The sequence below is a fragment of the Cervus canadensis genome, chromosome 31 (assembly GCF_019320065.1).
Source record: "Cervus canadensis isolate Bull #8, Minnesota chromosome 31, ASM1932006v1, whole genome shotgun sequence".
In the NCBI taxonomy this organism is placed as follows: Eukaryota; Metazoa; Chordata; class Mammalia; order Artiodactyla; family Cervidae; genus Cervus; species Cervus canadensis.
In genome coordinates, this window is record NC_057416.1 from 19,807,626 (window position 1) to 19,823,520 (window position 15,895).

At 37.9% G+C, this 15,895-nt stretch overlaps 1 protein-coding gene across 3 annotated transcripts in view; it reads right to left on the bottom strand.

The window, feature by feature from the left end:
* Nucleotides 1–15,895, bottom strand: part of TUSC3 (tumor suppressor candidate 3) — a 215,418-nt gene that overhangs the window by 88,992 nt on the left and 110,531 nt on the right. For all 3 annotated transcript variants that reach the window (XM_043454211.1, XM_043454208.1, XM_043454210.1), the window contains exons 4-5: nt 13,485–13,625; nt 10,488–10,628 (exon numbers count right to left, since the gene is read on the bottom strand). In XM_043454211.1, coding sequence (XP_043310146.1) covers nt 10,488–10,628; nt 13,485–13,625 — 282 coding nt within the window. The remainder of the gene's footprint in view (nt 1–10,487; nt 10,629–13,484; nt 13,626–15,895) is intronic.

Sequence of the window (15,895 nt, forward strand, 5' to 3'; positions counted from 1 at the left end):
GTAGGCATTCCTCCTTCACTCATTCAACGTTTACATACCAAGAACCGACTATATATTCAAGAGGGCATCCCAGGTGGCTCAAATGGTAAAGAATCTGCCTGCAATGCAGAAGACCGGGGTGTGATTCCTAGGTATGTTTAAGAAGCTGAGAATAAAACAAAGAACAAAAATACAAGGGAGACACTATCCTCATGGAGCTTGCATTCTACAGGGAGAAAATAGTTTAAAAAATTAAGTAATTAAATTATATGATGAAAGTGTTAGTCGCTCAGTCACTCTTTGCGACCCCATGGACTGTAGCCTGCCAGGCTCCTCTGTTGATGGGATTCTCTAGGCAAGAATACTGGAGTGGGTAGCCATTTCCTTCTCTGGGGGAGTTTTCCCTGACCAAGGGACTAAACCCGAGTCTCCTGCATTGCAGGCAGAGTCTTTACCATTTAAGCTACTAGGGGAACAATCCCCAAATAATTAGAGACGATGATAAATGAAGAACAGCAAGGAAGGAGAAAAGAAGTCATGAAAGGGCTGCAGTACTTAGGAGTGGTCAGCAGGGGCCTCTCCAAGACTGGAGTTTTCAGCAGACATCTGAAGATGTTGGCAAGCCAGGAAAATACTCGGGAAAAGAGGGAAGAGCCAGTGAGCCAGCCTGTGTTGAAGGAGAATATCTGGCGTATTAAGAAACAGTAAAGAAGCCAAGAGGACTGAAGGACAGTTGCTGAGGAGAAGAGAAACGGATAAGGTTGGTTAGTAGTGCAAGGCCAGATTCCAGAGCCCCTGGGTTGGAATCTGGAAAATTAACCATATGGTGTGTAAAGGTGGAGGCTGGGATACAGTTCAAATGCTATTGCAAGAAGAGGACTGTGAAATAATTAGACCTTAAAGGTGGTAAGTATGGTGAGAAGTTGTTGGAATCTAGATGTGTTTTGAAGGAAGAACCAAAAGGATTTTCTGATACTAGATGTGGGGTATAGGAGGAAAGAAGTGGTGAGGAAAGACTGAGATTTTTGACTTGAACAACTGAAAAACTAAAGTTGCCATTAACTTGAGAAATCAAAGGTGTGGGAGAATTAGGTTTGGGGACGGAGATTAGGAGTCTGTTTTGAGACACCTGGTAGACTTCCAGGTAGTGATGTAGGATGAGCAAGTTGGATTTATCAGTCTGGAGTTTACAGGGAAGATCTGGCCCCAAGATAAAATTTAGGACTCAATAACAGACAGGATTTCCTGAAGAGGACACAGCAACCCACTCTATTATTCTTGCCTGGCTGGAGAATCCCACGGACAGAGAGTCTGGTGGGCTAGAGTCCACAGGGTCACAAAGAGTCAGACAAAACTGAAGCGACTTAACATTCACACAATAGACAGTCTTTAAAGCTGGACACCAACTAAGTAAATACAGATAGAAGAGGATGACCAAGATCTGAAGACCCTCCAAAGTAGGAAGTGAAGGAGATGAAAAATGAGTGAGCAAAGATGATTAAGAAGTAGCAGTGAGAGAAGTGTGGCCCCTGGAACACAAGAAAGTGGTTGTGGACGAAGAGGTAAGTTGTGTAGATACTCAAGCAAGACCAGTGATGTGAACTAAACCCAGAACTAATCTCTGAATTTATTTCCCTGGAAAATATTTGTGCCCTGCTGCTGCTAGGTCGCTTCAGTCATGTCCGACTCTGTGCGACCCCACAGATGGCAGCCCACCAGGCTCCCCCGGCTCTGGGGTTCTCCAAGCAAGAACACTGGAGTGGGTTGCCATTTCCTTCTCCAATGCATGGAAGTGAAAAGTGAAGTCACTCAGTTGTGTCCGACTCTTAGCGACCCCATGGACTGCAGCCTACCAGGCTCCTCCGTCCATGGGATTTTCCAGGCGAGAGCATTGGAGTGGGTTGCCATTGCCTTCTTGGATTTGTGCCCTAGACTAGAATTTCAATGGAACAGTGAGTGAGACAAAAGCCTTATGAGAAAAGAAGGAAACGATGTAGACAATCGTTTCAAAGAGTTTTGCTATAAAAGGGATCAGGTAAATAGGACAATTTCTGGAAGGGAAAACAGCAGTATATCCCTTTAGGATGAATAAGGAGCTGTGTGCCTTGCTAGTGAGAAAGGTTCGGTAATAAAAGAAAAAATAAGGATGACAAAGGAAGAGGGCAGATTGTCGGTGCACTGTCACTGAATCGCAGAGCAGGAATGAGACCGAGTACACAAGTGCACGTGTTAGTCTCAGAAAAGAGTAGAAACGGTTCAAGTAACAGAACAGACTCCAAGGGGCCATGCATAGAGTGGGGTGGTAGAAAGAGATCTGGGTACTTAAACAAGATAAAAACAAATCTTCATTTTCACTGTCTTGTAAGTATGCAGTTGACAGATCACAATAGTTTCAATAGCACCTGTTTCATACTCTTTAACATTTTCATATTACAACAGTTACAGTGGATATCTCAAAACATGTTTATACTCAACTACTTCAAAACTGTGGTAGTTATTAGATCCACACTAGGTTTGGTGATTTAATGCATTAATAAGGAAAGGTATAAACTACAGTATTACAAATGTTACATACACATGAGAAAATGCTCAAATTTTAAAATGAGAAGTTAAAATTAAATAGCAGGAGCTGTATTATGTATGGTTTGTTATGGAAGCTTTTAAAAATTCATCTTAATACATGATTTATTCAAGATTCTAAGAAATGGTTCAATAGAACAAAAGCAGGCTTAAACATGATCTACTTGCTTAATCATCTGAAGTAGTGACAGATGTATTTACAGTATTCATAATTACACACAGAGCTATGGGCACTTCTCACAACATAACAAAATACTAAATAAACTTTGATAGTGCAAAATGGCCTAGATTTACTAAAATTCTTTCTCTAAAGTATAAATGGCATTTCTTATTTTTTTACTTTAATAATTGAAATGTCCAGCACTCCACCACTCTAATTTGGAAATTTAAATTTTTATAATTAAACTACAAGTTTACTCTTGTATCTTACTTACTAAAATATTCATGCAATAAAGGACATGATTTAAAGGGTACAGCTTAATGAATTTTAACATGAACACACCATTATAACTAACACTGAGATCTAGTAGAATACTATTAAAAAAGAGTCCACTGGCGCCTTTTCCTAATTATTTACCTCCATAGACCTCTGAATGGGTAAGAAAATTTTCTTGTAAATGCTGCATCATAGATTATGTGTATACCAGGCTTTAGTAACTTAACGACCACCTGTATCTCTCTTTAGAACAATGTCTCTTCTGACCCTCTGCCTGGTTTCTCTTTTTTTTTTTTGTAAGCATATTTCACAGTTTGTTTATTCATTCACCTGTTTATGGACACTATATTGTTTCTTTCAAAGAGGTATATTTGTGAATAAAACTCCTATGAATATGCAAGGACAAGCCTTTGTATGTACACACATTTTCATTTCTTTTTGATAAGTAACCAGAACTGAAACTGAAGAAAGATACCATTTAACATTTCCACCAGTAATATATGAAGACTCATTTTCCTGCATATCTGTCCTAACCCTAATGTTGCCTTTCTTTGAAATTTGAGCATATTTAATGGGATTCTATTGGTAACTACTTTGGTTTTAATTTACATGTCCCAAATGACTAAAGATGTAAGCATCTTTAAATGTTACTTGGGACCATTTCTATATCTTCTTTTATGAAGTGTCTGTTCAAATCATTGACCCATTTCTCTCTGCCTGTTTTTCATATTCATTTATTTGTTGTTTTTGCTATTGGGCTGTGTGAGTTTTTATCTATTCTGGGTTGTTGTTCAGTCGCCCGGTCGTATCCAGCTCTTTGCAACCCCATGGACCACAGCGTGCCAATGCCTTATTCTGGGTGTCAATCCCTTAACAGACACATGGTTTGCAGATATTTTCTCCCATTCAGATGATCTTTTCATTTTGTCAGTGGTTTCCTTTGCTCTGCAGAAGCTTCTTGGTTTGATGTAGACCCACTTATTTTTGCTTGTTTTGTGTTGGCATTTTATGTCAAATACAAAAAATTATCACCAAGAACAATGTCAAAGAGCTTACCACCTATGTTTTCTTCTGGGAGTTTTGCAGTTTCAGGTCTTGCATTCAAATCTTTTCTCCATTTTGGGTTACTTTTTGTGTGTGGCTAAGGTAGGGGTCTGGTTTTATTCCTCTGCATGTGGCTGTCCAGTTTTCCCAACACCATTTATTGATGAGACTGTCCTTTCCCCAATGCCTATTCTTGGCTCCTTTGTCATAAGTTAACTGACCACATATGTGTGTGTATTTTTGTGCTGTCTCTTCAGCTCCATTGATCTGTATGTCTGTCTGTAAGTTCAGCACCTTTGTATTTTGATTAATACAGTTTTGTAATAAAGTTTGAAATCAGGGCACGTGATGCCTCCAACTTTGCTTTTAAGACTGCTTTGTCTATTCAGCATCTTCTGTGGATCCATACAGACTTTAGGATTGTTTCTTCTATTTCTGTGAAAAGTGCCTTTGGAATTTTGATAGTGACTGCGCTGAATCTGTAGACTGCTTTGGGCAGTATAATATTTGGCAGTAAACATTTTAACAATCCCAATGCTCCCAGTCTATGTGCAAGGTATAACTTTCCCTTTGCTTGTGTTCTTTTCAATTTCTTTCATCAGTGTCTTAGTAGTTACTTGCGTACAGGTCTTTAAACTCCTTGGTTAAACTTATTCCTAAGTTATTTCATTCTTTTTGATGACTTGTGAATGAAATTGGTTTTCATAGTTTGATATTAGTATATGGAAGTGCCACATTGTTCTGTATACTGATTTTTTTTTATCCTGCAACTTTACTGAATTCATTTATTAATTCTAGGCCTAAGAGTCAGACACAATTGAGCAACACTTTCACCCCTAGAGGAGGAAATGGCAGCCCACTCCAGTATTCTTCCCTGGAGAATTCTAGGCAGAGCAGCCTGGTGGGTTCCAAAAGGTTGCAAAAAGTCGGACAACAATGAGTGACTAACACTTTCACTATCATATACAGTATTATGTTATCTGAACAAGTGACAGTTTTACGTCTTACTTTCAGATTTGGATGTCCTCCTTCTTGCATAACGTTCTCACTCGGACAGTGAATATGTCAAAAGTGCTAAAAGTGGACATCCTTGCCTTCTTCCTGATCTTAGAGGAAAAGCTTTCAGCTTTGTACCACTGAATACCATGTTAGCTGTGGGTTTATCATATAAGGCCTTTATTATGTTGAGGTATGTTTCCTCTATTGAAAAATTTTATGATGAATGGAGAACAGAAGCTGGGGGATTACTCCATGTACTGGATATTCACACTGAGGCTTATTTGTAACTTTATAATAAGCAAAAAACTCAGACAAGCACATTCAAATGCAAAAAAAACATGGTAAGTCCATCTGAGTAACTTTTAAATGTCTGAGTTTATATAGGCCATTACCTCTCCTCATTAAAGAAAATTAAATACTAAATGTATTAAGAAAAGTATACCCTATTAAGATATTAACTCATTTCATTATATTGCTGTCGTACTCCCAACATGAACAAAATTATACATTTGGCTATATACAAAAATTACCTATAAACAGACATGAGTGAGTGAAGTTGGTGAGCCATGTCTGACTCTTTGTGACCCCATGGACTGTAGCCTACCACTCCTCTGTCCATGGGATTTTACAGGCAAGAATACTGGAGTGGGTTGTCATTTCCTTCTCCAGGAGATCTTCCTGACCTAGGGATTGAACCAGGGTCTCCTGCATTGTAGGCAGACGCTTTACTGCCTGAGCCACCAGTGAAGTCCATAAACAGACATACCTATCTTCAAATGGTCAAATGATTCAACCACCTGATGGGAAAAGCTGTTTGTTAGAAGTTACTTCACTGGAAACAAATATTAACAGCAATTATTTGCTTCTCACTTGTAAATATGCCACAGAGATAATATCTGTATGATATTACAAAGTATTAATGCATAATTTTATTCAAGAAAAATCTGAAAGAAAAAGGAGCTTATTCCACTGTTTGAAGTCAGAGCTGCCCTGTAGTTCAGAATGGTCACAAAAAACACATTTCTACTGATAAACCATAATGTGTAGATGCCAAAGAAACTTTCATAAATTGTGAACTGTATAATAATAAATATATTAATATTGAGCTTACATTTTTCACAGAACATAATTAAACTGATATAATGTGTTCGAGACAGAAGAAATATGGCATATGAATCATCCTACAATGCAGAGCACTGGTGTTAAAAGGCAGAGAACAGCTTCTATCCTACTGAGATTTACTGTGATAATAAGGCTTGAGTTATTAGATCTTTTTAAATGATGTTTTATCTTTCATGATTTTAATTGTGGATTTTTAGGAGGTTTTTCTTTGTGTTTGAAATGGATGCAACTATTCATCACATTCATATTCCTGGTTTGAAATGACAGTCATCTATAAGGAGCATTAGCCTGCCATAGGAGAATGCAATGGCAACCCACTCCAGTACTCTTGCCTGGAAAATCCCAGGGACGGGGGAGCCTGGTGGGCTGCCGTCTATGGGTTTGCACAGAGTCGGCCACGACTGAAGCGCTTTACAGCAGCAGCCTGCCACAAAGCTCAGCATTAAGGGCCACAAAACATAACATTTTACACAACCATTCTACTTTAAACTCATCATGAAACAGGTACTCTGTAGGCTTTTTCATCATCTTCCATCTTAAGGGGGTGGAGGAAGTCTGGAAAGCAGAGTGAAACCAAACCAGAACCAATGCTTGCTTTAGCTCCGTAAAGAACCAACAGTACCTATTACATACATTAACTAGCATTTCCCCCCCTAGGAAGCATGAGACCAAGAACAACTTATGACTATTCCTTCACCTATTTTTTTTTAAGCGCAAAACCAGGAAGCTATAATATCTATGTATGTTTCAACATTTGCATATATTACTTCCTCTATGCCAGGAAATTGCAAGCTTTGTCTTTATCCTACACCTTAAAGCACTATGAATAGAATTTCCCTCCCCAGCATACACTTGATTCTTAATCCCATGAGTCACATACAATAACATGAAATAATAATGAAAAAGAAAAAAAAAACTACCAGCCCTAGAATACAGTCTGCTCAGAACTAAGGACTCAGAGGTATTCTGGCACATGTGCAAAGGTAAGACACAACTGCTACTTGTATGCATACTAGTTCTTTACTAAGACATGAGCATGTGCATAGAATTTCTCTACCAAACTGTTTTTCTATTTTCCTTGTGCATACAGTTTTTACATTACAAAAATGCTCTGCTGTTGTACAGAGTTCATTACTATTTTTATTTTAAGAGCTTCATTTTACTGTGCAAGCCAAGGATTCCAGCATTTCTGCAAATCGGATAACAGCATTTTGCCAAAAATTATTTCAAAATATATCATTTCCAAAGAAGAACAAGATATTGGTTGTTTTAAATAAACAAATGTCTAGCAATCTGAGTAAATGGTTCAGCATTTTGGATGGTCTCTTAACTTTGTAAGGATATCCCAAAAATTGGATTAAAAAGGACTCAAATTGGGCAAATCCAGTTTTTTCATGTAAAATAGTTTTTCTTTATAAACAAAGAATCAAGTTTGGTGGTGGTAATGGTGACAGAAAATGGTAAAGGAGATTTAAATTATTTCTGACCTCACTGTTTAAGCTTCATAAGCCATCAGCAGATGAGGAAAAAAAAAAAAACCACAAGTCTGTTGAATTAGACATTTTATATTCAGAGTTTTCAAGCATATTGTTTGAAAACATGTCTGTTTTCTGCAGCCTTCATGGCTTCTGAAAGGCTGCCATTGGGGAGTAGATATACCTGCCAAGATTTCCTTCTCAAGAATGTGTCTATGAATGTTAGAACATCTTCTGTTATGCCAAGCTCATTAGCTTTCAAGGATTCAAAGGAAAAAAAAAAAATCTTTATGATGTAGCAGAGGGTGTGAGAGAATTGATCATTTAAGTACTAACATTTATTTGCCATATAAGTGTTCTTAGACATTTATTTAGAGTTGTAATGGCTCCCTGCATCCACTGGATTAAACATCCATCAATGACGCACGTGCCAGATTTAGAGAACCCAACACTGTGAAAGGGCTTCCTTGGCAGCTCAACTGGTAAGGAATCCACCTGCAATGCAGGAGACCTGGTTAGATTCCTGGGCCAGGGAGATTCCCTGGAGGAGGGCATGGCAACCTACTCCAGTACTCCTGACTGGAGATCGAGGCAAGAATGTTCATGTCCAGGCTCATGGACAGACGAGCCTGGCACGGTACAGTCCGTGGGGTCGCAAAGAGTCAGACGTGACTTAGCAACTCAGCACAGCACAAAGTCTGAAGTTAGAGGTACACAGAATCCTATCCCAGGCGTGAGGGTCTGCAAATTGAGCTTACTGAATCTGTTTCCTTGTCTGTAAAATGAGGATCATAGAAATGCCTTTTCATAGTTATTATAAAGAATAAGCATAAGAAACATAACCCCCGAAGAAGGAAGAGGTGTCGTAATGTCCATTATTACATACAGTAATAACTCCACGTCTCTTCCTGAGGAGTGAAAGTTAATCACTTAGCCGTGTCCAACTCTCTTGTGACCCCATGGACTGTAGCCCACCAGGCTCATCCATGGAATTCTGCAGGCAAGAACACTGGAGTGGGTTGCCATTTCCTTCTCCAGGAGATCTTCCCAACCAGAGATCAAACCTGGGTCTCCCGCGTCGCGGCAGACTCTCTACTGACTGAGCCACGAGGGAAGCCACCTCTTCCTGAGGAGGGAGAACAGTGTAGGCAGGCTTATCATCTGGGTCTACTTCAGACACAGGGTTACATCCTAACTAGACCTAGTTTTTCAGTAGACTGAAACAGTGACAAAATTTGGTATAATAATGCTGGAAATACTAAAGGAATTTTAACTTTCCAACACTGAAAGAAGGGGTATATTTTTTTTCACCAAGACAGTGGGTGGCCTCACTGAATGAAGCAACCTGAAAATCAGACAGAGCAACGTCCAAAACACTTTCACACATAATGACTGAGGTCACCCACTGGGTCCAGTTACAGTAACTGGAGTATAACTAATAAATCTCCAACTCGGTTATCAAAAAGCGAGAAAATACTAAGAAACTTTCCTTGAAAAATCTTCCTTATGCTAAAAAAATCCAAACTTCAAAATCTTATTTCTCTGTCTAACACAAAGCCATAGAGGATATGCTTGAATTTCAAGACACTAGCTATTATTGCACATGATGGGCGCTTTAAGGTGAGTTGCCTGGGATGCTCACTTATCAGTCTGTCCTATTGTATCTAACTCAGTCATAAACTGGAGAAGGCAATGGCAGCCCACTCCAATACTCTCACCTGGAAAATCCCATGGACAGAGGAGCCTGGTAGGCTGCAGTCCATGGCGTCACGAAGAGTCAGACACGACTGAGCAACTACACTTTCACTTTTCACTTTCATGCATTGGAGAAGGAAATGGCAACCCACTCCAGCGTTCTTGCCTTGAGAATCCCAGGGACGGGGGAGCCTGGTGGGCTGCCGTCTATGGGGTTGCACAGCGTCGGACACGACTGAAGTGACTTAGCAGCAGCAGCAGTCGTAAACACCACTGTTTGCTGAAAAATGGAAGGATGATGGGCTACTACACAAAGGTAAAACCAACAAACTGACACTTAGTTGTAAATATATATATATGTATACATATATATTAAATAGCTTCATTTTTTATATTGTTTATAAATGTTTTATACATCTTTTGTTACTTTTAAGTATCATTTAAGTACCATTATTTTTCTTCTTCCTTTTGGGAAAGAGATTTTATTTTTAATCATCTAAATTGTTTACTGTGTAAAAATCCTAATGATTACTGGAGACTGACCTTGAATTCAGAACACTGTTCAACTCGAGTATTATTTTATTTTTCTCTGTAAATTGTGATAAAATTTTCAGGTAGACAGTCATATAGGCAAATCATAAATTAAGTAAATAGTAACATCTCTTTCTTTACACTTTTTTATTCCCTTCTCCATTCTTATGCTTTGACCAAGACCACAAGTAAAATGACGAAGAGCATCATGACTGTAGGCATCATTACTAAGATACTTACTAGAGATTTTAAGATACTGTTAACCTAAAAAACATAAGTGATGTCACACACTCTAGGAAGCCTGTCATGACTTTTCGTTACTCAAGATTAGGTGTCCTTTCTATGTAGCATGTAATCCTCTAATCCTGTGTGCTTACTTCCATCACAGCATGCAGATTATTACACGATTTATCTCTTGATTAGTATCCCTATGATGAATTACGATCAGGTGGGGTCTATGTCTTACCTTTATATCTCCGGTACCTAATAAATATCAGGCACATAGTAAAGACAAAAGAAAAGAGTTGCTGGAAAAAAAATAGCTGAGTGAGTACATTTCGAAGTGCTTCAGACTCTAAGAGTCTGTAAGTATTTTTAGTGTAATTAGTAAGAATGTGTTAACATACCAGAGACACCATGGCCCAACCAGTCTTGTTATAGATGAACTCCAAGTTGTTCCTTCTTAAATAGAGCAAACCGCCCACAAGTGACACCAACAAGGCCAAAGCAATGGTGCCAGAGTAGTTGGGTGGCCTGAAGACACGAATCTGCAACAATAAAAATGTTTTAAAAATATTAATTTTTTTCCTCTGATATTCTCGTCCTTCTGATCTTTAATACATGTAATTCAGAAAGGTACCACCTTACCTTTCATACCAGGCCTAACATTCCTTGTGTTCTTTATGAGTCAAAAACATATGCCTTAAAACATCATGGCTGTGTAACAAAACGTGCTCTTCTGGTGCGTTTAGGTGAATACAGTTAAATATATGCAAAACCTACTTCCATTCAACCCAGAGCTGTTCTGGTTCACGATGATGAACCAGACGATGATGATGATCCCGAACATGGGATCATCTGGTAAAAAGGAGAGGTGAGATGGGGGGACTACTACTTGTATTATTTCAAACTGGAATTTTTTTAAACATTTTCTTTTAAACAACTTTATTGAGCTTTAATCCATATACCATACAATCCACCCACTGAAAGTGTACATTCCAGTGATTTTTTTTTAAGCATATTCAGATAGGTGCAGCCATCACTACAGTCAGTATCAGAACATTTGAATCACTTTAAAAGGAAATCCCATTCTCGTTTGGCGTCCACTCCCTTATTCCTCTCACCCTCCAGTCTTAAGCAACCACTAGTCAAATCTACTTTCTGTCTCCACACATTTATTCTGCAATTTCATGTAACATCTAGTCTTTTGTAACTGGCTTCTTTCACTCAGTATGACCTTCTCAAGGCTCATCCTTGTTGTAAAATGTGCCGCTGCTTCATTCCTTTTCATGGCTGAGTATTTCCTTGTGTAGATATCACACTTTGCTTATCCATTAGCCAATTAATCAGTTGGATATTTGGATTGTTTGCACCTCATGGCTCTTATGAATAATGCTGCTGTAAACATTTTGCACAATTTCTTGTGTAGTATATGTTTTCTTTTCTCTTAGATATGTATACCAAGGAGTAGAACTGCTGGGTCACACAGAAACTCTATGCTTAATGGCTTGAAGAACTGTCAAAGTGGCTGCACTATTTTCCACTCCTATAAATGGTGTATGAGGATTCCTATTTCCCCAACTCACTTTATAAGGTGAGATACTTTACAACGACAGAGAAACCAGCATGAAGGGGCTCCCACTAGTCATACCGAGAACAATTTTGGTACCAAAATATTTAAGCGTAGTACTAACAATCTCTGGAGGGAAAAAAAAATATAAGATTGTGTACCAATGGATGAATGAAATACAAAGGAGGACTCCTGCTTACAGTAAAATGCCAAGGATCAATCTGAAATATGGACAAAGTGCTAGAACTGGAACATCATCTTTGCAACCATCATGGTGAAATCTGGATCAGGTAAGAGTCATCAATGGATGCTAAATACTGACAAAATTTTGATGAGGAGTAGGATACCTGTGTGATCCTAAATGTCTCCACATAGGGAGCTTACTATTTAGGAAGGAGAGGGTAGGCCAACTGACAAAACTAGAATATGTACAGAAGTTCAAACAGAAGTAGTGTATTAATGCGAGTCTGTTAACGTGATAACTGTATGGTCCTATATTTCTTAGGAAAGACAATTCACCTTAAAATGATTCAGAAAAATACGTGTGTGGGTATGTAAGTGTGTGTGTAGAGACAGGGTGAGGGATGGGTAAGAGAGTAAGAATGCCAAAGCAAAAGCCATAAAAAGTTAATGGTATGTGAATCCTGATGTATGGTATACATTGAGACTGGACTATTTTCATTTGTGGAACTACTTAAAGTTTGAAATTATTTTGAAATATGTTTTTGTTTTTTTTTTTTTTTACAAATGTGGATCTGTCAACAACATGTAAGTGTGATAAACAGGTTAGAATCATTTCTGATTAAAACTGAGTATTTCTTATGAAGAACTAATAGTACTTTCCAATGTTACATTTAATATTTTGTACCAAATAAATGATATATTATAGAGCTGAATATCTGCCTAAATATTTTCACCAAAAAAGATAAGAAGTAGTCACCAAAATATCATTAATACCTATATTATTTTATGTACAATGACAGTAGTATGAAAGACATCTGTCTCAAATGAGAAATATGCTTACACCAAATTAATATCTCTGTACTATATCTAAGGGAAATGTAATTTTAAAATAGCTGGTTATAATTGCTCACTGTAGAAAATTCTAGTGACATTAAGGGACAAAATAGCCATAGCCCTCCACACAGACATTAACTACCATCAACATTTTACACATCTCAGTAATATTTTGCTTTTCTAAATCTACTATAAATTCTGTTTTTCTATCCTACTTTTTCACTTGTTATCCTTTGAGCTTCTTTCTATGTCAAGTATTGTTGTAAACCACTGTTTGTCCAGACGGTGCACATTTAATTCATTTCTCATTTTTAGATATCTGATTTCTGAGTGATTTTCTTCTATTAAAATGTGTAATTTTTTTTCCATAGTTAATGGTTGGGGGAGAAGGAAGGAAAGAATTATACTGTTAGAATTTATAGTCCTGAGAACAGCATATGTCATTTTCTCATATGGCTCATGAAAAGTGAGTCTTATCCCACTGTTATTTGCCCAAAAGATAGATAAAAATTATACACCTGGATTTTTAATTAGAGTGTCTTTGATTACTAAGACCACTGAGCAATATTCAGTACATTTTTTAGCCTCTGAAATTACTTTGTGCCTAACATGTATTCTTTAATGGTTCATTGGTATTTTAAGAACCATTATTCCAAAAGCCATTTAAATTCACCTAACTCAAAGTTCAGCTTACAGCTATCAGATGCAGTTTTCCTAAAGCAGGAGAAATTGAAAAAAATCCTGTGGCCTTATTATAATGTTATACCAAACCAAGCTAATTAGCCTATTATTAAAACGGTGGGGAATAAAAACGTACATGAACATCCGTTCTGTCAGCAATCCACTTCGCTAGTTGTTCAGCGGCAAATCCAATTCTTTGAAGGTCAAAAGTATCAGCTCTCTTGGGTCTGCCTTTTGGAGGAAAATGCATGAACGTAGGAGCGGAGTTAATGTTGAGCTGTAAAACATGAGATAAAAAGACTAAATCTAATATCCCGGCTTTTTTTCCTGCATGAATTTTGGAAAGACAGCATTACTATAAAAATCCAAGTGGCTTTCCAGAGCTTAACTACTGTTTTTATTCATCTTGATATACTGCTGAATAGAAAAGAACTTATGAATTAGGCCAAGTTTGCTGAGCCTTCACATATATCATTCATACTCTCAGCTGCATCATCTATTTCATTGGTCATTTCCTTCTTTATTTTCTAGAATTCTACAACTAAAGAATGAAATGATTCAAAGTGCAAAACAGAAATACTGTAATTTGGGAGTATACAGGTGATTTTCCCTTAAGCAGTTGTTAAAGAAAAAGGCTGGCATTTGATGAAAGATGTAAATATATTATGTAATTAATTTCAAGTATATTGACTTGCCTATCAATTTTTAAAATGTTTTCAACTCCTCTGTTATTTCAACTGTCTCAAAATGGTTACATCTCATTAATTATTTTCTAAAGGCAAGCTTCATCTGAAAAGTATACTGAATGCACACTACCTTAGTATACCTAGTACAAATGGTGTTTATTAACAATAATCTAAAAACAAACATGAGATTAATTTGCATTGGGGAGTAAACTGCAAAGCATGGATAGACACTAAATTCTTGCTGCCCAAGAATTATGAAAAATGCTTGAATCGAAAGGCAAGGAGCTTTTTGGCCCTGGCTTCTAATATATAGTTCAACATTCCCCAACAATGAGAATAAAGAAATAAGTTCAAGTAACAACAAACATTAGATCAAGGTTCAAGGTAAAGATATAGCAGTACCAGTGAACAAAACACAGTCACCAATTCCTTTCTCCCACTCCACACTTTGTTCGTGTGTGTTTTCCTGATAGATGCACACGAGACAATTACAGCCAACATGACTGCTAGTGCAGATCTCCCTCTAACACATCACTGACTTGCTGGTCTGTTGTCAGACACTTAGCCTCAGTCATTACACAGGAGTCACATACAATTTACTTTCTGAACAAGTCCCTAACAAGCCCAGGGCTGTCAAATTTCTACATGACATCATTTAACCTTATATACCTCCCTTAAATGATGTCCCAAGGATGAGATGCTAATCCAAAGGACGCATGTCCAACTTCTTATAAGGATACCAGTCCTATTGAAATTTGTCAAGATTATATCATCATCACTGCTGACATTGAGTCCTTATATTCCAGGGACACTTCTAAGCAGTTCATGTGTTTTCTTTCATTTAGCTTCACAACAATCCAAAGAGAAATATATCATTTTTATCTGTTTCATACATGAAGACATTAAGGTATAGAGAGGTTACGTCCCTTGTCCAAGAGTACAAAGTTAGTATATGGAGATGATAAAATATGTACATAAAATTTGAGCTCAACTGTCTGGCTCCCTGATCCCTGCTGTTAACCTGCAGTGATTAATTTTTTGTGTTTACCAGTACTTGATCATGCCTTTCAAAAGTACAACTCCTAGCAGTACCCAGCATGGATTAGTTTGGGTATCCTTGTCTCTTATTTTTCTCATACTGTCTGACCCAGTTCTTTACCAGGTCATGGGAAAGCATTTAGACTCAAGCTAATTTTAAGTGGACCATATAGTGAATATTTTTGCTTGCTTTCAGACTGATAATTCATTCTTCTTTGCTGATTTCTAGCTTCATCCTTATGACATCGTTTAACCTTAATTACCCCCCTTAAAGGGCTTCCCTTATGGCTCAGCTAGTAAAGAATCCGCCTTCAATGCAGGAGACCTGGGTTTGATCCCTGGGTTGGGAAGATGCCCTGGAGGAGGGAATGGCTACCCATGCCAGTATTCTGGCCTGGAGAATTCCATGGACTGTATGGTCCATTGGGTCGCAAAGAGTCAGACATGACAGTGACTTTCACTCACACTCGCCCCCCTTAAAGGCCTTTTATCCCCCTAAAACAGCTTAAAGGTTAAGTAAAACTTTGTTGTTGATATTTAGTTGCTAAGCCGTACCCAACTCTTTTGCAACCCTGTGGATTGTAGCCCACCAGGCCCCTCTGTCCATGGGATTCTCCAGGCAAAAATGGTGGAGTGAGTTGCCATTCATCCTCCAGTGGATCTTCCTGACCTAGGGACTGAACCTTTGTCTCCTGCAATGCTGGCAGATTCTTTACCATCGAGCTACCAGGGGAGCCCCATGTAAAACTTACCTTGAGTCTTATATAAAATTTCACAAATTTATGCAAAATACCACCCAAAGCACATACAATTAAATATCAAA